Source organism: Ovis canadensis, chromosome 2 (genome assembly GCF_042477335.2).
Source record: "Ovis canadensis isolate MfBH-ARS-UI-01 breed Bighorn chromosome 2, ARS-UI_OviCan_v2, whole genome shotgun sequence".
NCBI lineage: Eukaryota > Metazoa > Chordata > Mammalia > Artiodactyla > Bovidae > Ovis > Ovis canadensis.
In genome coordinates, this window is record NC_091246.1 from 150,205,921 (window position 1) to 150,231,760 (window position 25,840).

Here is a 25,840-nt window from a genome sequence, read left to right on the forward strand (position 1 = left end):
CTCTGGTTCCTCTGCCTTTTCTAAAACCAGCTTGAACATCTGGAAGTTCATGGTTCACGTACTGCTGAAGCCTGGCTTGCAGAATTTTGAGCATTACTTCACTAGTGTGCGAAATGAGTGCAATAGTTTGAGCATTCTTTGGCATTGCCTTTCTTTGGGATTGGAATGAAAACTGACCTTTTCCAGTCCTGTGGCCACGGCTGAGTTTTCCAAATTTGCTGACATACAGAGTGCAGCACTTTCATAGCATCATCTTTCAGGATTTGAAACAGCTCCACTGGAATTCCATCACCTCCACTAGCTTTGTTTGTAGTGGTGCTTTCTAAGGCCCACTTGACTTCACATCCAGGATGCCTGGCTCTAGATGAGTGATCACATCACTATCATAGGCAGTATCAAATCCCTGTGTATTTTTGTCTGTTACAGAACTTACTGATCTTTTGCTTTCATCTGCCCACAAATATTTTCTAGAGAGAATTGGCCTCTGGAATGATTAAGTAAAAGTTGAAACTGTAATTATAGAATGAGAGAATTAGGTCATAAAGAAGATCTGTAACTTTTAGTTGCTTTTCCAAGAGTTTATTAGAAAACATTTAGGCAGTGAATCCAAAGTTTCTAGTCACCATGCAACTTTTTTACTGTGAAATCTGGTATAGTATGCAAATTATAGGTGACCACTTTGACTAAAGGAATAAAATTTGCATATCACAGATAAAAATGCTATAATTCATTAAGGCATATCAGAAGAGTTAGAGTGTCAAATTGTTAAAAAGTTTTTAAAGTATCTTTTACTCTAAAAGATAAAAAAATGGTAGCATAAAAATAAGAGATTAACAAAACAAAAACAAAACTTTATACTAATCACTTTTTGTCTTGATAATGTTTAGTGTATATTTCTGGCAGAGATTCTAGAAGGACTGTACATTTAACAAGTAAAAGATGTGTGAAGTATGAAGTTTAGAGTTTTTACATGTATTAACTGGCACATTTATATATAGAGAGAAAGGAAAATATAATCTGAACATAATACCATTTACTCATAGACCACAGTGGACATGTCTCCACTGAGTTGGCACTGAAAATTCTCTCTTCTTCCAGCTTATATGTATAAGGATTTATAATTTATTGTAATTTATAATTATTTTGTATAAATATTTTGTATTTTTAATTATATTGTTTTTATCTAGACATTACCTAATCCTTCTTAACTTTATTTACTATCAGGGAAAGAAGTACCATTTTCAAATCTAGAATTGGTATTTAGCATCAAATTGCTATCATAGAGGACTGTTACCAAAAAATAAACTTCAACAATACTATTATGCTAGTCTTTCTCTGGATGAAATTGATTGTGTACTATCCAAAGCCAAAATTTGTGCAATTATAGAAAATGTATGTATGAACATACTAGGTAGCTCAAGAGTAGGAAATAAAACTCCTAAATATTACTGTACAAGCCTTTAATAAAGACATAGGAAACATAGTTGAGGGACTGAAACATATTACAGAGAACTTTTTTTTTTTAACTGAGGGACTTATTTTTTATTTATTCATTTTTCTTGGCATATATATAACGGGTACAACTAGTATGTGGGAGAGAGAAGAGAAGTAAGTACACCATTATGAAAAATGCCTCTTAATCCCATAACAAGTGGAATGGCCTAAGAATGGGCAACAGCCGCAGAAGCTGAGGGTGAGGTAGGGAGCTGAACCCAGGGCATGGTTTGAAAATCCATATAAAGTATTGGACCTCAGGACCACGGAATGTCAGACAACTAATTCTTCCCCAGCAGGATACTTCCTCTCTGGAAACCTTGAACCAGAGAGGCTTACAGACCTGGGAATCCTATCCAGGAGACTGCGGGTAGGTGCATATGGGAACAGATGTGCTACATTAAAAATAGCAGACTGAACAGGAAGGTTTTTTAGTCTCATTTCCCTGTCAAGTTTCTCAAAGACTGATAGCTGTTCATAATCTAGGCAAGAAATTGGAGAATTATCTTCTATTGACATTTATACTTACCTTTGGCGGGGAGAAAAAAGGCTGGCCACCTGATTACCCTCAACTGAAGCCCTGGAAACCTCAGTTCGCAAAAATAAGACTTTTAGACAGTATTTTATTGCCTCAGTCTTGAGTATGAGCTAACAGCTTAGGACCTACAGACATTTGCAGAAAGCACATAATACAAAAGATTTTTTTGGTATGCTTTCCTCAAATGCTGACAATTAAGAAAGAGTTTGAGACTGCACAATTCTGTTTATTTTCTTGGTATATGTATAATGGGTACAACTTGTATGTGGGAGAGAGAAGGGAGATGAAGTGAATGAAAATAAGTCTGTGTCAGCAGCTGGAATCTGTGGGAAGGGAAGCAAAAATTTAAGTGTCTCTGAATCTCAAGTCAAATTAGCAATTCTGTTTAGAAATAGGTTCTGTATTACTATTAGTGTTCAACACTTAACCACTGTTTGAAATTTTATCATACATTTACTTGGTTCTTTTCTCACTGTCTAGCACAAGAGTCCCTAAACTTTTTCTGTCAAGAGCCAGTTAGTAAAAAAGTATTAGGTTTTGCAGGCCCTACAGTCTCAGTCACATCTACTCAAATCTGTCATTATAACACAAAAGTAGCCCTAGGTATTATATAAACAAATAAGCTTTGTTGTGTGCCAGTAAGCTTTTATTTACAAAAACAAGAGTGTGGACCCACTTTGACCTGCAGACTGTAGCTTGCTGACACTTAGTCTAGCCCATCTAGCAGTGTTTTGGGGATATGAGAGAAGGTATGCCATAAAGTTGTACCCTGTTGCCAGTGCCTAGGGATATTAAATGCTGTTTGAATGAATTGAAGTCTGTATGACACTTTTCGTTAGGATTTTGTGGCCTTCCTCCTGTAGATTCTATGCTTTCTAAAGACCAAAGTGACAATTCTGTATTCTTATTAGAACCAATTTGTAAGCTAAAGATTGCTCATATTCCAAATGACATTGTGAAGGAGCATCTGCTAAGTTAAGTGACTGCTTTTGGGTAAAGAAGATCTTTTCCTTCTCCTGAAATCTATGATATGAAGACAATTTGGCAGATAAAATATACAGAATTTTTAAACCAACACAAGGAGCCAAGTTTTCTTGAATACTACATAGAATTTTTAAACTATTATAATTTTGTCTGCTTAAATATAATATCTTGTAGTTAGCTTTTAAAGCAGCTTTCACAGTATTCTGTAGGCTTGTTTTATCTGCTGAAGATAAGAAAAAAAAGGAAAGTTAGTCACACAGTTGTGTCTGATTCTTTGTGATCCCATGGACTGTAGCCCAGCAGGTCCTTTGTCCATGGAATTCTTCTGGCAAGAGTACTGGAGTGGGTTGCCATTCCCCAGAGGCCCTAGAAAAAATGCCTGAAACAATAAATTGAACAGGTAATGAAACTGTTCCATGATCAGCACTACTCTTGTTTTACAGTAAACCTATGATGGACTTGTTGATTTTCCTCTGTGCACAATATCACTTAAATCCATCAAGTCACACAATTGATCTGCTCTCAGCTGAAAAGAACCCCATTAAATTTAAGCCAAACACACCAATAGGAATGTTGGAGGTGGAGAAAGTAATTTTAAAGCCAAAAACTCTGGATAAGAAAAAACCTACACCTCTAATACCAGAGGTAAGATTTTCATAGTAGTTTTTGACATAATACTGTTAATTTTAAAAATCATTCTTTGCAGCTCGGTGTAAATGAAATAAAGTTTGCCTTTCCTGGTCTAATTTGATATAAGTATGGCTATCATGTTTTCCTGAACCTTTTTGCTTAGGATTCACTTGGTTGTTTATCCTTGGATTAACTAGGATTTGGAGAATACTTAAGATTTTAGATGTGCTGAAGTGATCTTTTTGACAGTATCAGAATCTGACAATTATGAAAGATCTATATTTTGAGCTACTCTTTTAAAAAGTATTTTACATTTTTTAAAAAAGGCTTTAGAATTCTTTAATACAAATTCCTCTAAGAATTTAAAACAATTTTTTTGACTTCTCTGTACATGGTAAGTGGTGGTTGTAACTTTTTAACTTATAAATTATTGTTAATTTGAGCTGCATGATGGCTCGGTTTTCTGTAATGTATGAATTTTAAGCAAAAATTTTTTTACCGCAGTGATAATATCATTCATCAGTTCTCCTTTATAAAATTGTTCTGTTTCTGTAAGCAAATGGGGGGGTAGAAGTAATGGGTTTCTAGAAATACTCTTTCATTAGGAACAACATAAACCATTTTTAACTTTAAAAAATATATAAAGGTTTATTTTTAAAATTAGTTCATTTACACATGACTTGAGTACATACATTCTCATATTTTCTTCATATTCTTATGAGAAGGTTTTTTTTTAACAAAAAAGTTACCTTTTTTGGACAGTACTAAAAATTCTTTGCTTTCTACAGCATTTGATTGGATATTAAATATTAATTAGGATATTGGGCTATTTTCCATAAACATATGTATACTATTTATCTAAATGGAAATTGTATTATTTATGTTGTAGCATTTGACTGTATGTGGTATTTTAGAAATATATGTTAAACTTTAAAGATCTGCAGTCTGTAAGTTTCACTTAACGTGCTCATGTTTCTAAATTCCATTTACATATAAAATTTAATTCAATTGCATTAAAATATGGAGGTGCTTAAAATCTTCTTGGTAACTTTGAGTTAGCAGTATTAAATATCTAAATGAGGACTATTATACTATTCTTTACTAATATATTAAAATTAACCAAAGTAGTAATAATAGTAGTGACAACAATAGTTACGATTGCTAATGTTTATGTGTTGATAATTTACAATTTGCCATGTGTTAAGCTCTTCATATGGATTAACTCACTTATCTCAAATAGAAGCTCAAAAATGTTAGTGTCTTAATTAAAATATCCCTTTTCCATTGAGACAACTGACAAACCATTGGGAAAATAAATATTTCTCAACTAAAAAAAATAGAATAAAACATTTATAATTCTATCATGTATGCTAATTTTAAAGTAAATATTTTAAGGAATAAAGCAAAAACACCTGCAGGACTAGATAAGAGGCTTTTATGTTTTGTTTTGGATTTAAATCTACTTAATACTTTATAAGAGTTATGAATTTAATCTAAATTACTTAATAAGCGACTTTTTTCCAAGAATCTGGTTTGGATTTAGGAAGTAACATTAATCAAAATGAAAATTTTACCACAAAGTAAAAAATACTATATATTGTATTTGTTCCAATACATAATTTTCCATAAATTATCTCATTGTTCTAGACATCACTGTAGAAAGATGTAGAAAGATGGTCAGTAAACTATGGTAATTTCATATTATGCAATGTGAGGGTGCTAGAGATATAGGAATAGAGCCTGGGGCTTAGGTTAAGGTCTGAAGTATGAGACAGAAATTTATGACATTCTAGTGCTACAAAGACTATTCTAGAAAATGCTTCCAATCTTCTCCAGATCTCAGGATGGAAACTCAGGCCACTTAACTTCCACAAGAAACACCATAAGGTAAAAATAAGGTCACAGGACTTGTATATCATCATGTTATTCACGTTAATTCTTAATGTTACCTATATTATTGAACTTGGCTATGGAAGAAGGATTCTTACACAATAAAATGAAGGTTCTTATTATCTTGAAGAAAAAAAAAAAACCAGTAAATTATGGTGTAACTCTGGCTTTAATCTATGTTTCAGAAAACTGTGAGAGTAGTGATCAATTTTAAGAAAACGCAGAAGACAATAGTGAGAGTTAGCCCACACGCACCACTTCAAGAACTTCTCGCCATTATATGCAGCAAATGTGAGTTTGATCCATTACACACACAGTTGCTGAAGGACTATCAGTCTCAGGAGCCCCTTGACTTGACAAAATCTCTTAATGAACTGGGACTGAGAGAATTATATGCCATCGATGTCAGCAAAGGTGAGTAAGACTTTGCATGTTCATTTGACAGGATGTGCATATGTGTGCATGTTTTGTGTTTATGTATTAAGTATTCTCAGATTCATAAAGAATCCTGTAGTAAAGGCAGTACATGTCATTGGAAATAAAAAGAGAAAACTAAATGTAATAAAATTTAACTTGAGTTCAGTTATTAAAATTGGAATAAAAATTGTCTTCCTTAGCTGTCATTTACATTTTCCACTTTTCCATCTACCTTTGACTATTTAGGGCATCCCTGGTAGCTCAGCTGGTAAAGAATCCGCCTGCAATGCAGGAGACCCTGGTTTGATTCCTGGGTCAGGAAGATCCCCTGGAGAAGGGATAGGCTACCCCACTCCCGTATTCATGGGCTTCCCTGGTGGCTCAGATGGTAAAAAATCCGACTGTACTGTGGGAGACTCACCATGGTTTTGTCTGAGTCTTAATTTTCTTTCGAATTTGGGAGTATACTGACAAATATTTTTCTAAGTTCAGCACCCAAAATCAATTAGCTTATAAAATGAGTCCGTCTAGTTACAAAAGTCTTCAAAATCGGAATACTTGGAGTATAAATCTATAGATATAATGTATTAAAACTTGGAGACTTTAGATAATGTTGGTTTCTATGATATCTAATAGATATATGGAAGCTTATTTATTTAACACAAATCTGTTTTATTAGGAGTAATAAAAGCTTTGTGAAGAATGATTACTTACATCTTCTCTGTGTAGAGAACTTCAACTTTATCTTGAGATTGTGGCTTTAAATAATTCATAGACAAATGTTTCAACTCAGTGATGTTTTATACTTGAGCAGACATTATCTTTACAGTCAATTTACCCTCTTTCCCTCCCTCCTTCTGTAGCCACTTCTGTTACTGCCTTCAATAAGTCATCTTTACAAGGTAAGACATATGAATCTGCAGGAAGATTATGGTATGAAATCTCTATTTCTATTGGGTAAATTACAAAAACTGCTAATGGGACTTTTCTGGTGGCTTAGATGGTAAAGAATCTGGAGACGGGTTCAATCCCTGGGTTGGGAAGATCTGGAGAAGGGAATGGCTACCCATGCCAGTACTCTTGCCTGGAGAATTCCATGGACAGAGGAGCCTAGAAGACTATAGTCTATGGGATTGCAAAGAGTTGGACATGACTGAGTGACTAACACTAACCAACTAAGCTGATAAGATTACTTATTTTCTTAACGCTAATAATAAGTACATTCTGTAAGAGATTTTAATTTAGAAAATCTTTGGGTTTTATTTCTAAAAAATAGTTTATAAGCTCCCACCTTGATTTCTGAATTTAATACAATAATTACATTTCAATAACTATTTGAAAACTTATATCACATTAAGAATGAGAAAAACATACCCTTCACTCTCAGACAAGAAAAAGTGGTTTTGCTAGGGCCTTTATTGGGTACGTACACTGAAAGCTTGGTGGTTCCAAGAAGGATCCCAAATTATTTCTTTTGAAATTGTTATTTGGAATATTAAGGGTATATTCATTATAGGAAATGTTTGCAAATTTAAATTGTTTGTGAATATTTTGTAATAATATGGAAAGTGCTTATGCTAAAATCAGCTTTTAAAGCTCTTTAATGTTTAATATAGTATATTTTAAAAAACTTTTACATGAAATTTCTGAAAAGGAATATATAAAAATTTTAAGTGTGGATACCTTTGGGTGGTAGGGCTATGAGTGACTTTTTTCATTCTTCTTTTCTTTATATTATAGAGTTTTATAATGGAAATATATTACTTTCATAGCAGAAAACTTTATTAAAAATTAGCCAATAATAATAAAGTCTGGAAATCTTTTCCCCATTAAAAAAGAATAGGTTCAGATAATTGATTACTATAATAATTACTCCCTACTAAAAAAACTTAATAAACTATACACATTAAGTGTTATTAAATTACTGAAATCTTCTTTCTTCACCATTTAGAATTTTTTCATAACAGAATGAACCTCTCGATTCCAAGAATTAAGAATTATACTTATTTATTTCTAGTGGCTATCATGAAGACTAATCAAAGGAGTTGAAAATTGTTATGATTGTAAAGTGTATACTGGCTAATAATCAGAAGATAGGCATGTTAATCCTGATATTACCTTAGCTACTAAGCTCATCTGGCAAGCTGATTAGGCAAATAACTTTATTTGTCTGGATCTTGCCTCCCACTTTCATGATAATCAAGAGAAAAAAATGTTCTGTTGATTCTTTCCAGCAACAGCATTCTGTTACTTGTACATGGCTTTCACTCCTAACTTTGCCACTCTCTGCATACATATTGCTACTGCCACTGCTAAGCAAATTCCATAATCTTGTTGGCCTCATTTTGAAGCTGTTGAATGTGCTGATTGCTAATATCCCCTCCAGCTGAAAAAGTATGTGGTTTATGCAGAGTATTAAATGTTGTGAATATAATCTTGAGAGACTGTAACAGGAAAACGTAAAAAGCTTCTTTTACAGTGTCAGAATCTACAAGGTCAATCCAAACATGGTAAATGCCCCTGCCTCCTTATTTTGTCTGATAAGATCAGAAGGCTTAGAACTTTGTGTGCAATTATTTACAGCCTCTCTTTGAGAAACAGGAAACTACAGTATTTGAGTTGCTTTTCTAAGTAGGCTCAAGTCCTTGTTTGTCCTGGTGTTTAACTGACTTGTAGTGATCCCTGAAATTGAGGTTTAAGTGAAGACTTAGGAATTAACCACTATTCAGGATGCCTGGAAATTACTTTGCCAAAAATAACTACATGAGTACTCTGGTTATAGTTATTGCACTGCAGCGCCATGTGAACTTGCTATTTACTGTTCCAATGAAATTTAATTGTATATCTACATTCAGCTAATGGATGAGTCTATCTGAAAAGGAAATAGTAGCATTTCTTAAAAAAAGAAGTCAGAGGTATTGCACATCCTCTTTAAATGGGTACTGGATTCAATTCTCGTGTTTAATGTCTATTTGTTTTGGTGCAAGTTATTCAAACTCTCTAGTCACCGTGACCCAGGCCTTTCAATTCTTTACAGTCCCCTACTTATAACAAGGGCTCAGAACAGCTCAGGTAGCTTGTGACACCTACCTCACAGGATTGTTCTAAAGGATGAATTAGGCATGTGAAAAAATTTTTGACCATAAAATGCTGTCCACATGCCTATTATTGTTAGTTGCTAGCACTGTCAGTAAACTCATCGTACAGAATACATGCTGCTAAGTCACTTCAGTCGTGTCTGACTCTGTGTGACCCCATAGACGGCAGCCCACCAGGCTCCCCCGTCCCTGGGATTCTCCAGGCAAGAACACTGGAGTGGCTTGCCATTTCCTTCTCCAATGCATGAAAGTGAAAAGTGAAAGGGAAGTCGCTCAGTCATGTCCGACTCTTAGCAACCCCATGGACTGCAGCCCACCAGGCTCCTCCATCCATGGAATTTTCCAGGCAAGAGTATTGGAGCGGGGTGCCATTGCCTTCTCCGACAGAATACATAGTGCTTATTTAATATTTGAAGCATCAGATTTATGAAGTTTTAATTTGTGAAATATAGTTCTCCTTTAGTGTCTTATTGAGGCATATTGCATTAATATATTTATTGGTGTTAACTATCTTTGCTTTCCTGGAATAACTCCTACTTTGTCATAAACTATTTAAGTTTTGAAACTTTTTCTTTAAATAAAAAGACTAGAAAATACTATGTATTTAAGACTATCATTGAGCTCTAAGTTTTGCTACAGATATATCCCACATATTTCAACATATAATACTTTGTCTCCAATGTCACAGAGATTATATTGTAATTTGCCATAAAACTCATATGTGTTTCACAGGAGAGATGTTTTTAAAATGTATCAATGCCCACTCCTGTCTCTCTTTTTAAAATCTGCAACTTATTTGTTGAAGAAACCAGGTCATTTGTCTTATGGTATTTCCCACATTCAGAATTTGGCTGATTGCATCCTGTGGTGCCACTTAACATGTTCCTTTATCCCCTGTCTCCTGTAAATTGATTGTTAAATCTAGAGACTTGATCAGATTTGGGGGAGGTATTTTTGATAAGAATATTTCATGGGTTGTATTGTGTATTTCCATTAACAGACATGTAATAACAAGTTACCTTTATTGATATTAGCCATCAATAATCATTGCCGGTATCTTTTAAAATTGAAGTATAGCGGATATATCACTCTACAGCAAAGTGATTCAGTTACACATACATATAATTCTTTTTAACATTCCTTTCCACTGTGGTTTATCACAAGACGGTGAATATAGTTTTCTGTGCTATACAGTAGAACCTTGTCGCTTAGCCATCCTATCTACATATGATAGTTTGCACTCCCGCTGCCACTCCATTCCTTCCCCACCCCTACCTTCTCCTTGGCAACTGCACGTCTGTCCTCTGTGTCTTTGAGTCTGTTTCATAGATAGATTCGTTTGTATCATATTTTAGATTCCATGTATAAATGATAGCATATGGTACTTGTATTTCTCTTTCTGGCTTACTTAGTATGAAAATCTCTAGGTCCATCCATGTTGCTGCCAATGGCATTGTTTCATTGTTTTGGGGGGATGAGTAGTAGTCCATTGTGCGTATATACCACCTCTTCTTTATCTATTCATCTGTCGATGGACATTTAGGTTATTTCATGTCTTATGCGGAGAAGGCAGTGGCAACCCACTCCAGTACTCTTGCCTGGAAAATCCCATGGATGGAGGAGCCTGGTAGGCTGCAGTCCCTGGGGTCACTAAGAGTCGGACATGACTGAGTGACTTACCTTTCACTCTTCACTTTCATGCATTGGAGAAGGAAATGGCAAGCCACTCCAGTGTCCTTGCCTGGAGAATCCCAGGGACGGGGGAGCCTGGTGGGCTGCTGTCTATGGGGTCACACAGAGTCGGACACGACTGAAGCGACTTGGCAGCAGCAGCAGCAGCAGCAGCAGCGTGTTTTATGTACTATTGGCAGTGCTGCTGTGAACATCACTGCACATGTCTTAGTTAATTAAGAGTTATAAAACAATTATAGTCTGTAACAAATATTCCTATAATTAGTAGTTGAGATATTTCTAAAAGAAGCCAGTTTTCCTATGTCAGCTATTTATCTCTCTCAGTAGAATTCATTCAGAAAAGCCAGGATTAAAATGTGATTCCCTTAATTCTTAAAATAGTGGCCAATGAGAATCAGTTACTTTTTAGTATTGTTATGAATTTATGGAATTAAACATGTGTGCTATGTTTCACTTTATTGAGTTATTCTTATGATGTCCAAATTGTCCTGACTGGTCAGGAGAAACTGTATCAAGTTGGTTCCTGAGATGGTTCCTTTTAGTGGGAAATGGAATTTAGAAACAGTCTGGGCCAGGGTGACTCAGGGGTACTGGATTTGTTGTTTGTAGGCCCTTTCAGTTGACATTAGAAAATACTGTTTAGAAGATGAAATGTTACCTATGCAACATTGAGGTTTGACATTTGCTATTCTGATTAAAATATGATTTAATTTCAGCACTATTGACATTTGGGGCTAAATAATTCTTTGTTGTTGGGCTTTAGAGTATTATTGTCTTGTGCTTTAGAGTATTATTTAGCAGCATCACTAGCCTGTATCCAGTAGATCCCAACAGCACATTCTCTTCACCCTAACTCAGTCCTGACAACCAAAATTGTCCCTACTGCTACTGCTGTTAAGTCACTTCAGTTGTGTCCGACTCTGTGCGACCCCAGAGATGACAGCCCACCAGGCTCCCCCATCCCTGGGATTCTCCAGGCAAGAAAAATTGTCCCTAGACATTGTTAAATGTCTTTGGGTGAATGTGTGTATGTGTGATCGTATGTGCAAAGTCACCCTCAGTTGAGAACCATTGGATTACAGAAATAAAATTTTTAAAACATTTAACAGAGTGCTAAGTAATTATAATGAATCATGCTTTGGAGAATTAAATACTTCATGATAGTTTAGCTGAGACAAAAAAGTATAATTCAAAATCAACAGAGACAAACTGTATGATAACAGCATCCTTTTTACAACATCCTTTTAAAAGTAAAAAGTGTCCTTTATACTTCTGAAATGTTGGTAGTTGTGTATAAAACAGACTCTGAGTCACTACGAAATGGGTTTATGTCCTATTAACTCTCAAGAGTTAATTAGAATATGAGGTGCCTAGCAGAGTGCCTGGTTCATAGTAGACCATAGCTAGTAGCTTTTATCATTAAATACAGTTATCAAGAAAAAGTAATCGAGAGAAACCTCAGAGGTGAACATATAACCCTGTGAACAAAAGTAAGGTGCTTTTTTTCTATTTTAGAGTCCTGCCAAATATCACAAAACCTAGACCTTATGAAGGATAAAGAAAGTAAAGGGATTTTCAGCTTATTTCAACGCAGTAAGAAAAAGCGGGAGCAAGTACGTATTTTCTCATGTAGTATTTTATAAGACTATTTAATCTGTTTTTAATTGCATGTGCTTTTTACCATGGAATTACCTGTAGATTTTGCCTTTTCATTCTGTATTAGACTGTCAGCGCCCCTGCGACTCCTCTAGTAAGTAAGCACCGGCCAACTTTTACAAAGAGCAATACCATTTCCAAGCAGTATATTTCAAACACCCTGCCGTCAGATGCTCCCAAGAAGAGGCGTGCTCCACTGCCTCCAATGCCAGGGCCTCAGAGTGCCCCCCAGGACCCTGCACACATTCAGGAGAGGCCAGCTTCTTGTATGGTGAAATCCCCGAGTGTGGATGAAACAGAGGAGGTAGGTACATTTGTTTTGTTTGTATTTTTAAGATGGGGAAGGGGACCATCTATTTTTCCTCTTAACTAGCTTGTCCTTTTCCACATAGGCTGCTAATAGTAACATTTACTCATGTGTAATTAGATGAATAACTAGTTACTAGCAGCGTTGGAACCATGAAGAGAGTCCCTGTGTACAGTTCTGAAATGCAGTAAAGAATAAAATGTCTATTTTAAGTAGCTTTTATATGCAAGCAAATATATCATCTGTAAACCGTAAAGTCCTGGTTTATTAAGGCCCAGCTGGAGGTTCTTGTTTGATGCATGTATTAGGAAAGGAAATATTTATTTTTGAACACAGCTTTTTTTCTTTTTGTTAACAGCAACACAATCTATGTTACTTTCATGGATTTCTAACTACATATAGTCAGATCTTGACCTGGCTCTCAGATTCTCAGGGGGGTCTGCCTGATACATGTATACTCTATTATAAAAAAGTCTTTATATATAAAATACTACAGTTACTATCATATACTTAGATGTTCAAGGCACTGCTAGGTGTACCTTTTCCCCAAACATCCTCACTATTACTTCTCTTTAATCCCCAATTTTCCTGGAACATACTATTTTGTAGAAATCCACTTGCAAATAACTTTTCATGCCTGTAATGTCTGTACACTCTTTGCTTTATTCAGGTGGATTATATATGAAGTTTTATTTATTTATTTTTATTTTTAAAAAATTTTTATTTTTACTTTATTTTACTTTACAATACTGTATTGGTTTTGCCATACATTGATATGATATATGAAGTTTTAAGTAACTGTGATTGAATATGAGACCATATATTTTGTTGCTTGGAGTTGACAATTGTTCTAAGTAACTTTAAGAGCAAATTTTATTTTGAGGTGTTTGAGAAACTCAGTTTTCTTGTGTCTAGTTGAAGGATTTTGTTTCCGCCTTAGAAAGTTAGTGAATTCAACTAAGGGTGAATTCAACTAAGTTAGTGAATTCAACTAATCAAGAGATTAACCCTTCTCAACTAATAAACTTTTTTGTATTTTCTTAATCTTAGAGATATTTTAACTATAGTTTTAAATTGTAATTTATAAACTGCCATGTGTTTTTAGAAAGTAGCAACTGGATTAGATAGAAATGAACTTAAAAAATGCTGAAACTCAGTAGTTACTTGGAAAGTCATTTATTAAGCTGTCTTATTATTTCTGTAAGGCTCTCTTGTCAAATGGCTGTGGTATAAAATCTCATCTTACACATCAGGAGGATAGTTATTTTTTCAAATTATAGAATCATTTACTACAGAGTTTTCCAGGGCAAATGCTTGGTGGTTGGGTTCAGTCTTCAAAAATGTGTGGGAGTGTATAGGTCAGGCAAGAGGAACCCTGTTGAAAGATGCAAGCAATGTGAGGCCTGTTGGTGAGTCTGGGCATGCGTAAGAAATAGAGATTGAAACTGAGTGAGAGAAGCAGGGACCCCATGTCAGGGTCAGAGACTTCATTCTATGACCATAACTAGTTTGCACTTCTTCATAGCAAGTCATTTAAAAGGTAGCACTTTCAGGATCATTTTATATTTTTAATTACCATAAAACTGCACTGTAAGAGTATAAATTATTACACTCTTGAGTGGTTACCAGTCTGTCTTTTCCTTTATATAGAAATACATCTTAGCCCCTGCTCACAAACCTTTCCAGATGACTTCATCCAATCTATTACAGTAAACCTCTTTTGTGTTTGGAGCCTGAAGAGGTCTACATTGTCTTTCTAAAAGTCAGCTTCTTAAAATTCTAGGCTGTACTACCAGTGACCTCACCAAAAACCATTTCTTTTGATTCTTACTCTCTGTTCTGTGACCAGTTGATGCCCCCATGTTCAAGGCTAATTTTTTTTAGTTTGTTGCCTTTGGAAATTTAGACATTTTTATATAATTTTCTAATTATTTTTTCTTTTGATCTGGACATCTGGTTAGTTCTTTGATGTATTGTTTAGCAGGATCTGGAATTATTTATTTTTCCCTAGAGAAGCTGAAAAGTCATTTTAAAAAATTTATTCATTACAAAAATTTCTTAACAGTGAAGCTGCGGTTCTCTGTGTGAGTATGTGTATGAGTGTGTGGACATGCACACATGATGCTCCTGAGTTCATGCCTTCCAAGGCATCTTACCACATATTGCCTTAACTTCTTTGCCATATTCAATGGGACGGATCACCCTTTGGTCTTATTTTTTCTCTCTTCTGTGGCCCTAATTCTCTTCTTATAGCTCAGCTCTCTTCTTTTTTTTTTAATCACAAGTTCTTTATCCATTTTCTAAATTTGGAGGTACCTGAATTCATGATCTTAGTCTGTTTACTCTTTCAGAGAAAACATCTGTTCTTTGTTGAGTTTTCAGCTGTAGTGTTTGGAATAATGTCCCCCTCAAAAAAGTCCAAGCCGAAGATCTAGAGATGAGAAAGTCCTGGACTTAAGTTGGGCCCGATCCAGTGACTGGTGGTGTTACAACAGCAAGAGGGGAACATTGTTTAGTCGCTCAGTCCTGTCCAACTCTTTGCGGCCTCTGGGACTGTAGCCCACCAGATACCTCTGTACATGGGATTTTCCAGGCAAGAATACTGGAGTGGGTTTCCGTTTCCTTCTCCAGGGGATCATTCCAACCCAGAATGGAATCCACATCTCCAGCACTGGCAGGCAGATTCTTTACCCCTGAGCCACCAGGGAAGACTCAGGCACAAAGGCACAAAGGCGAGGTCGTGTGACGACAGATGGAGATTGCAGTGGCACCTCGCCACAAGCCAGAGAATACCAGGAGCCTAGAGGAGGCGAGGAAGGGCTCTCCCCACTGACTTCCGAGGGATATGGTCCTGCTGACACCTGATCTCAGACTGCAGCAGAACACATTTTTGTTGGTGGAAGCTGCCCAGTCATGGTCATTTGTTCTGGCAGTCTAGGAAACGAATACATCAGCTTTGTATTCCAGTCTCAATATCATTCCACTTGCAGTTTGAACTCATGGTTGCTTATTGACTCCTCACTGCCTGATTGTTGTTTAGTTGCTAAATCATGTCCAGCTCTTTGAGACCCCATGAACTGCAGTATGCCAGGCTTCCCTGTCCTTCACTATCTCCTGAATTTACTCAAACTCATGTCTGTTGAGTCAATAATGCCATCCAACCATCTCATCTGTCACCCCTTTCTCCTTTTGCCCTCAATCTTTCCCAGCATCAGGGCCTTTTCCAAGGAGTCAGCTGTTCGTATCAGGTGGCCAAAGTATTGAGCTTCCGCGTCAGTCCTTCCAATGAATGTTCAGGGTTGATTTCCTTTAGGATTGACTGGTTTGATCTCCTTGCTGTCCACGGGACTCTCAAGAGTCCTCTCTCGCACTACAGTTCGAAAGCATCAATTCTTCAGCATTCAGCCTTCTTTATGGTCCAACTCTCACATCCATACATGACTACTGGAAAAACCACAGGTTTGACTATACAGACCTTTGTCAGCAAAGTGATGTCTCTGCTTTTAAATATGCCGTCTAGGTTTGCCATTGCTTTTCTTCCAAGCAGCAAGCTTCTGTTAATTTCATGACTGCAGTCACTGCAGTGATTTTGGAGCCCAAGAAAATAAAATCTGTCCCTGTTTCCAGTTTTTCCCCATTTATTTGCCATGAAGTGATGAGACACGATGCTATGATCTTCATTTTTTTAATGTTGAGTTTTAAGCCAGTTTTTTCACTCTCCTCTGTCACCTTCATCAAGAGGCTCTTTAGTTCCTCTTCACTTTCTGCCATTAAAGTGGTATCATCTGCATATCTGAGACTATTGATATTTCTCCAGGGAGTATTGATTCCAGCTTGTGCCTCATCCAGCCTGGCATTTCATATGATGTACTCTGCATGTAAGTTAAATAAGCAGCTTGACAATATACAGCCTTTATATATTCCTTTCCCAGCTTTGAACCAGTCTGTTGTTTCATGTCCAGTTCTAACTGTTGCTTCTTGTCCTGTATTCAGGTTTCTCAGGCGACAGGTAGGGTGGTCTGATATTCCTGTTTCTTTAAGAATTTTCCAGTTTGTTGTGATCTGTACCATCAAAGGCTTTAGCGCAGTCACTGAAGCAGATGTTTTTTGGAATTCCCTTGGTTTTTCTGTGATCCAGCAGATGTTGGCAATTTGATCTCTGGTTCCTAAATCCAGCTTGTACATCTGGAAGTTCTCAGTTCATGTACTGCTGAAGCCTAGCTTGAAAGATTTTGAGCGTACTCTTGCTAGCATGTGAAATGAATGCAGTTGTGCAATAATTTGAACGTTCTTTGGGATTAGAATGAAAACTGACCTTTTCCAGTCCTGTGGCCACTAATGCATTTTCCAGATTTGCTGACACATTGCATGCAGCACTTTAGCAGCAGCATCTTTTAGGATTAAGAGCTCAACTGGAATTCCATCACCTCTACTAGCTTTGTTTGTAGCCATGCTCCCTAAGGCCCACTTGACTTCACACTCCCGGATTCTGACTCTAGGTGAGTGACCAGACCATTGTGTTTATCTTGGTCATTAAAACCTTTTTTGTACAGTTCTTTTGTGTATTCTTGCTACTCTTCTTAATCTCTTCTGCTTCCTTGAGATCCTTGCTGATTCTGTCCTTTATTGTGCCCATTTTTGTATGAAATGTTTCCTTGGTATCCCCAGTTTTCTTAAAGAGATCTCTAGTCTTTCCCATTCTATTGTTTTCCTCTATTCCTTTGCACTGTTTGCTTATGAAGGCGTTCTTATCTCTTCTTGCTATTCTCTGGAACTCTGCATTCAGTTGGGTATCTCTTTTTCTTTCTCCTTTGCTTTTTCTTTCTCTTCTTTTCTCAGCTACTTGTAAGGCCTCCTCAGACAACCATTTTGCCTTCTTACATTTCTTTTTCTTGGGGATGGTCTTGGTCATCACCTTCTGTACAATGTTAGGAACCTCCATCCATAATTCTTCAGGCACTCTGTCTACCAGATCGAGTTCCTTGAATCTGTTAGTCACCTCCACTTATAAGAGATTTGATTTAGGTCATACCTGAGTGGCCTAGTGGTTTTCCCTACTTGATTCAGTTTGAGCCTGAATTTTGCAATAAGGAGCTGATGATCTGAGCCACCGTCTGCTCCTGGTCTTGTTTTTGCTGACTGTTTAGAGCTGCAAAGAATATAATTCTTCAGCTGCAAAGAACATAATCAATCTGATTTGGGCGTCGATCATCTAGAGATCAATGTATGTAAAATCAATCTCACTTATTTTTCCCAATTTGAAAAGCTCAGGATGACCTCTGATGTTCTTTCTTTTTCTTTCCACATCCACTTATTCACTTTCTCTTTACAGTGTCTCCTTGTCCCTTTCTTGTATCCCCTCTGCTAAAGCCATGCCTCAGGGAAGTCCAGGGGCAGGAATGTAAGGAGAAGGTCAGTACTTAGCTTGTCTTGCCCCTTTTCGTCTTCACAATATGAAGGATATGGCAAGCTGCCACATTTATATTTTATAATTGTCACTTTTCAGTTCAGAAACTTTGAACTGAAGATGGCTGTTATAGATGGCTGTTATTTTCCCGGCATTTAAGGCCCTCTACACAGTGTGGTGGGTGTGAAAGGCCCGACACACATCTCCCCTCCTCTCTTTCTAGTTATTTTGAAGTATAATTGACAAATAAAATTGTAAGCTATTTAAATACATTGTGGCAATTTGAATACATTGTGAAAGAATTCTATCTATTTAATTAACATGTCCATCACTTCACATATTATTGGGTTTTTTTTTGGTATGAACATTTAAGTTCTATTTTAGCAAATTTCCATTATATAATACAGTGTTGTCAACCATAGTCATTAGGTTTCCATTAGAGCCTCAGATCTTATTCATCTGCTAATTGAAAGTTTGTCCTCTTTTATCAATTTCTCTCTATTCCCCCATTCCCCAGCCCCAGGTAACCTCTTCTACTCTTGAGTTTGATTTTTAGATTCCACATGTAAATGAAACCATGCAATATTTGGCAGTCTTTGGCTTATTTCATTTACTGTAATGCCCTGAAGGTCCATCTATGTTGTTACAAATGGCAGGATTTCCTTCTTTCTCATGGCTGAATAATATTCCTGTGTGTGTGCATATGTGTGTGTATCATATATATATATATGATATATATATATATGATACACACACATATACATATTTAACATATCACATCTTCTTTGTCCATTTATCCATACATGGACACTTAGGGTGCTTCTGTGTCTTGGCTATGGTGACATGGGAGTGTAGGTAGCTCTTTAATATCCTATTTTTGTTCCCTTTGAATACATATGCAGAAGTGCAATTGCTGGATCATACGGTAGTTTCTATTTTTAATTATTTCACTGACCTCCAAACTGTTTTCCATAGTGACTGCACCAATTTATGCTCCTACCAAGAGTGCACAAGGATTCTCTTTTCTTAACATTTGTGTCAGCACACATCGTTTATAGTCTTGATGATAGCCATTCTAACAAGTATGACATGGTATCTTACTGTAATTTTGATTTGCACTTCCCTGATGATTAATGATGTTAAATACCATTTCTAATACTGATTGACCATCTGTAAATCTTTGTAAAAATATTCAGTTCCTCTGCCCATTTTTAAAATTGCATTTGTTAGGCTATCAAGTTGTATGAGTTTTTTATATATTTTGGATATTAGCCCCTTACCAGATACATGATTTGCAAATATTCCCTTTCTGCAGGTTGCCTTTTCATTTGTTGGTGGTTTCTGTTGCTGTACAAAAGCACAAGTTTGTTTGTTTGTTTGTTTTTAATGTTAACTCCTCATCATTTTCAGTATACTTCTAACTCTAACCAGAAGATTTGACATCACTTGTGCAAAAACCATGTTTCCTATGCTTTTAGAATAGAGTAATTCCCCCAGCTTCATCTTGATTCCTCCTCGCTCATTCAAATTATAACTTTCCTTTACCTGCTTCATGGACAATTTTTTAAAGATTCCAACATGAGATGATCTTACTCTCTCTGAATTTGTGTCTCTTGTGTTTTTATGTTTCATTTTAATTTATATATATGTTTAGGTAGTATCATATATCCTATGATATATATTTCTAAAGATGAAAAGGAAAATACAGTGAAAATTCTCCATTCCAACCCTGCTGCCAGCCAAATTTTTATGCCTAAAGGCAACCAATTACACTTTTGTGTATTCTTCCAGCCTGACTATATGTATATATATTCAAGTCAGTATTCAACCTACATATGTTTTTAATTTCTCAGCCAGTCATATGCTACATGTATTATGTTATACCTCACTTTTTGGTACTGAATGATATATTTTAGATATCCTTATCAATACATAAAAGGCTTCCCTTTTTAAGGTTGCATAATATTCTATTGATGGATATAACATGTTATGGGATAGACACCCCATCCTCTAAAGATAAACATTGTTTTATTGTTTAAAGCTTATAACATTGTTAAATTCTCCCTTTTTAAATTCCCAACCAGAGGATGGGATTTGTGTTACCCAGAGAAATTCTGTAACACAGTAGGTGTTAGAGAATTGATACGTAAACTTTTAACCACGGTTTCACACGATCAGGTATGGGATATACAATGAAAATGTCAAATAAAATTCTAGTATTCCATGGGTAGATCTGGTAAATTTTAAGAAGTACTTGGATAACTTAAACATTGCTTACATTTACTTTTTAATAGTAATTGGCTCAAATAATTCTTGGCAATATTTTTCCTAAGCTTTTACAAAGCCAGAATTTTGGCAAGGTTGTGTTAAAAGCTTAAGGACCAACAACTAAAATGTAGTTAGTGTGCATTGCATAATGCATAGAAACGAAATTCACTCTTGAATTGAAATTTTTGTATAGCATCAGATGAAAAGATTCAGGAGATTCAGCAAAGCATATAGTCATAATCACTGCAGACATTTTATATCCATTGTAACAATTTAGTTTAGAATTTGAAATTTTAAAAAGGCACTATTTTTACTGCCTAAAAGCCTAAAAGTAATACCAAGCTGGGAAAGATTACTGGAAAAAAATAAACGACAAAATAATTTCCAAGTCGGTGAAAATTTTGGATACATCCTCGTCCTATGATTTTTAATGTTTAGGTGGTAAAATAAACCACAAGGGTGCGCTGTTTAACAGAACTATAGCATTCTGATTTTTCCAGTCTTATTCCCCAAAGCATCCTTTGAATAAAGCAGAAAGAGAATATTGGAAATAGTTACATTATATTAGAAATAGCAAATGCTTATCTCTTGTGGGTGAACTATCAGGAAACAGAGCTAGAGAGAGAAATAACAGTAATGTGTGAGAAAGTGATTTATAGTTAGCACAGTTTTATTCATTTTGAGTTTTTATTTTAATGTTCTTTAGTAATCACTGATATTCTATTTGCCTTAGGCTTAGAGATAAGTCAGTCTATCTGTAGCCTGGAAAAAATGTTGCTAACCACACCTATTTTATACTTTTTGGCAGTCTATATTTAATAATTTGCCTCATTCCTCTAAGGCATTTCTCAGTACTGGCAAATTAAGGTATTTGGATAGTGATTTTGGAGCATCAACTGAAAATATTCACATCAAAGGCTGTTGATTTTCTGAGCTAATTTTGGCAACCAGGCGTGCAGTTTCCAAAGAGAACTCAATGATGATCCTAGTTAGTAAAATAATTTATCCTAACCTTTTGGGGGAACATTTCTGCATCTAAAATTCTTTCTATCCATCTAAAGCATATATTTTAAAAGACTACACAGTTTGCTGGCACTTCTACAGTGTCATTTTCCTTGTAAAGGTGAAATACCTTGTTTTCTATGGAAATGTTCATTTGGAAGAGAAAACTATCCAATTAGAAATTTTCTGGCAGTTTTACTTGGTTCTTTTAAAGCAATTTTTGAATATGATTCTGCCTGAAGATGTGAAATGCCATTTGTGCAACAACATATGTAGGAGCTGGCCCATGCTGTCATTTCATGGACTAGATCACATGTATCACTGCATAAAATACGTATAATTTTTAAAATAAGGTTGTCCTTGACTTCATACATGACAGAAGTCAGAAATGCAGTGATATTGACTTAAAAGTGACTTAGAGTTCTGGGACTGAAACTAAGTTCAGAAATCTAGTTTCTGACCCATGTCTACTGACCAAGTATCTCTGAAGAGCACATTTAATGAAATCAGCGGCCAAAGGACATCCTAGTATTATTGATAAGTTAACCTTTTATGCTTATTTTACATTTGAAGAAGTGGAAGGAGAGTTGGACAGAAGCTGTAGTAATCTTGACCCATAGAATCCAAAGAATCTTTTGGAGAATTCTTCATACATTTGGTGTGACTTTGCTGCTTGGATGTGTGTGTATACAACAGAAAACTGCTTTTTACTGCTACTTGCGTGACATCTCATTTTCTTTAGGATATTGACTTTTGGCTGGAAACATAACAAGGAATGCTTTTGACTGGGCATTTCACTTGGTCTCATTTTGCTTTCTGCTGCAGACAAACACTCAAATGTTGAGAAACTGAAATTCTTTGCCATATAGTCTTATGCAACTGAAATATAATACCTAGAGTGTTAGTTTTTTAACAGCTGATTTGTTTTTTTTTTAAATACTTGACATTTTTCATCTTTTACCCAATTTCATCTTTTAATATTTATCATGCTTTACAAACAGATGAGAGATTGTCATACGGTTATGAAATGTGCAAGCATATATTTGGTCTTGCTTCACTTAATGAGTTTAATCTAGTCATTTTATGCAGAGTCATTAAGGTTGTTGTAATAGAGCATATAAATTTTGAGAAATATACCCCTTTCTAGTTTTTTTCTCCAGGTTGTCTCATAACATTTGATTTTCACCTCCACGTTCCACTTATGATACAGAAAGTGGACCACACATATAATTCTCCAATTGCCTAGGAACAGTGGTTGCCATGGCATCTTCAGCCTTATATACAGTATACAGCTATCTGTACTTCCAAAAATATGACTTGTTTCATTCAGTAGAGAAATGTACCAGCACAATAAAATATTTAATATGCTTGCTTTTTTAAGGTTTTCCCAGATACAAGACATACTTTGCATTGTACTTTTCATCAGATCTTGAAAGGGTCATAATCACACAAGGGCAGAAATAATGACTAATGTTTATATAACATTTGCTAATATTTCCGACAAGGATCACTTTATTCATTTAATGCTCATGACATTCCTCTGAGCAATTACTTTTTAAGCTTCTGCCAGCTTTACCTCTGACCTAAATGCAAATAAGCACATTATAAAGTTGCTAAATTTTAAAGAACAGTACTATTCAAAGAACAATAGGTCATTTGTGGAATTAGTGGGGATTTCACTTCCTTATCTAGTTTGATATTCTGAGTTAATAAAATATCATTGAGGGACTACCCTGGTGGTCCAGTGGTTACGACTCCGCCTTCCCATGCAGGGGGCACAGGTTCAATCTTTGATCGAGGAACTAAGGTCTTGCATGCTGCAAAGTACAGCCCAAAGTTTTTAAGTATCATAGAAAATAATCAATGTTAGGGGTCTTCCTTTACAAGTTCTTATAGGACAAAGCTTTCTTAGCTTTTCTGCCACCTTGATATTTGGGACCACATGGTTCTAAAGGCATGCCTTTCTCTGGTCAGTCAGTCAGTTCAGTCGCTCAGTCCGACTCTTTGCAACCCCATGAATCACAGCACTCCAGGCCTCCCTGTCCATCACCAACTCCCAGAGTTCACTCAGACTCACGTCCATCAAGTCGGTGATGCCATCCAGCCATCTCATCCTCTGTTGCCCCCTTCTCCTCCTGCCCCCAATCCCTTTCAGTGTCAGAGTCTTTTCTAATGAGTCACCTCTTCGCATGAGGTGGCCAAAGTACTGGAGTTTCAGCTTTAGCATCCTTCCTTCCAAAGAAATCCCAGGGCTGAACTCCTTCAGAATGGACTGGTTGGATCTCCTTGCAGTCCAAGGGACTCTCAAGAGTCTTCTCCAACACCACAGTTCAAAAGCATCAGTTCTTCAGCGCTCAGCCTTCTTCACAGTCCAACTCTCACATCCATACATGACCACTGGAAAAACCATAGCCTTGACTAGACGGACCTTTGTTGGCAAAGTAATGTCTCTGCTTTTCAGTATGCTATCTAGGTTGGTCATAACTTTTCTTGGGGCGGAGAGAAGCTGGCCCCTTTCCTGGAGCTTCCATAATAAAAAGGTGGGGTCACTTGGATAATGCCGGCCATACAGTCTGAACTCTCTTCTGGGATGAGCTGAGTTGGTCCTAGTTTGTCCCCTTGATTGCTCCTTTGCTCTGGTAGAGGCCCTAACTCAGCTACCTGTAGGGTATTCTCCTGCTGTGCCTCTAGACACCCCTCTGTCTTGATCACTATGACCACAGAGAACCAGTTACCACTGTCCTCTTTTCAACTTGATCCTGATCTCTGCTTTCTCCTGGTTCATCTTGTCTTTTTTCATTAAAGATATACTACTTAGGCCCATATCTTCAGGCATTTAAAAAATGTTATAAATAAGGGATTACCACTAATAAGACTTGAGTACATACTTTCTCAAAGTATTGGAGGGTTGATAAAATGGAAGCAGATTGCCTGAGGGACAGAAATGTAAAGCCCTTGCAAGAACAGGTGTAACACAGGTTGTAAAATTGTGTTTTAGGTTTATTCTGATATGTGTGGAGAGGGCTGGAAAGAATTATTTTGTGGCAGAAGAAACCCTAGCCTGGCTTGAGAGAGACTCTTGGATCTGCCAGAGGTCTCATATTCTTCTTTGTTTTGGGGTTATTTTTCTCATTGTCTTCATCATCATCTACCTTGAAGGACAAGACATTGAACGTTGTGGTTTGGGTTTCTCCTCTGTAGAAAAAGGTTTTGTAACAAAATTTCCAAAAGTCTTTTTCAACTCTAGTATTATAGTATTGTTTTCTGTGAAAGTTGTTGTTGTCATTTAAAATCGGGCTTTAACAAATGAAAGTGCTCTGTTGCAGGGGTCTTTGGTTTGGTCAGTGTTACACTGGACAGTGATATCTAGTCTTGGTATTACTCATCTAAAGATTTTTGAACCCTGAAGAAGGATAGCAAAATAAATCATGGGCTAACTGGGATCTTTCTCCCTGAACTCTTGATTGTAACACAAAAAGCCAACACATGTGTTTTGGGTATCCCTTAAAAGAGGCTGAAGATAATAACATTTGAGGAAGTTATGTTCAGGTTAATGAGTCTGTTAACCAGACAACACAGATGTTATTATCATTGACTAACAGTGAGTTTGCCACTGTTACGCCAGCAAATTTGGAAAACTCAGCAGTGGCCACAGGACTGGAAAAGGTCAGTTTTCATTCCAATCCCAAAGAAAGGCAATGCAGAAGAATCCTCAAACTACTGTATAGTTGCACTCATCTCACACGCTGGTAAAGTAATGCTCAAAATTCTCCAAGTGAGGCTTCAACAGTATATGAACTGAGAACTTCGAGATGTTCAAGCTGGATTTAGAAAAGGCAGAGGAACCAGAGATCAAATTACCAACATCTATTAGATCATCGAAAAAGCAAGAGTTCCAGAAAAACATGTACTTCTGTTTTATTGACTATGCCAAAGCCTTTGACTGTGTGGATCACAACAAACTGTGGAATACTCTTCAAGAGCTGGGAATACCAGACCACCTGACCTGCCTCTTAAGAAATCTGTATGTAGGTCAGGAAGCAACAGCCAGAACTGGACATGAAAAAACAGACTGGTTCCAAATAGGGAAAGGAGTACGTCAAGGCTGTATATTGTCACCCTGCTTATTTAGCTTATATGTGGAGTACATCATGAGAAACGCTGGGCTGGATAAAGCCCAAGCTGGGATCAAGATTGCTGGGAGAAAAATCAGTAACGTCAGATATGCAGATGACGCCACCTTTATGGCAGAAAGCAAAGAAAAACTAAAGAGCCTCATGATGAAAGTGAAAGAGAAGAGTGAAAAAGTTGGCTTAAAACTCAACATTCAGAAAACTAAGATCATGGCATCTGGTCCCATCACTTCACTTCCCATCACTACATGGCAAAAAGACGAGGAAACAGTGACAGACTTTATCTTTTGGGCTCAAAAATCACTGCAGATGGTGATTGCAACC

At 36.4% G+C, this 25,840-nt stretch overlaps 1 protein-coding gene across 8 annotated transcripts in view; it reads left to right on the top strand.

The window, feature by feature from the left end:
* The window catches only part of COBLL1 (cordon-bleu WH2 repeat protein like 1), a 167,203-nt gene that overhangs the window by 108,895 nt on the left and 32,468 nt on the right, over nt 1-25,840 (top strand). For all 8 annotated transcript variants that reach the window (XM_069574305.1, XM_069574306.1, XM_069574312.1 and 5 more), the window contains 5 exons: nt 3,460-3,661; nt 5,722-5,950; nt 6,817-6,855; nt 12,259-12,356; nt 12,467-12,703. In XM_069574305.1, the coding sequence (XP_069430406.1) occupies nt 3,460-3,661; nt 5,722-5,950; nt 6,817-6,855; nt 12,259-12,356; nt 12,467-12,703 (805 nt within the window). The remainder of the gene's footprint in view (nt 1-3,459; nt 3,662-5,721; nt 5,951-6,816; nt 6,856-12,258; nt 12,357-12,466; nt 12,704-25,840) is intronic.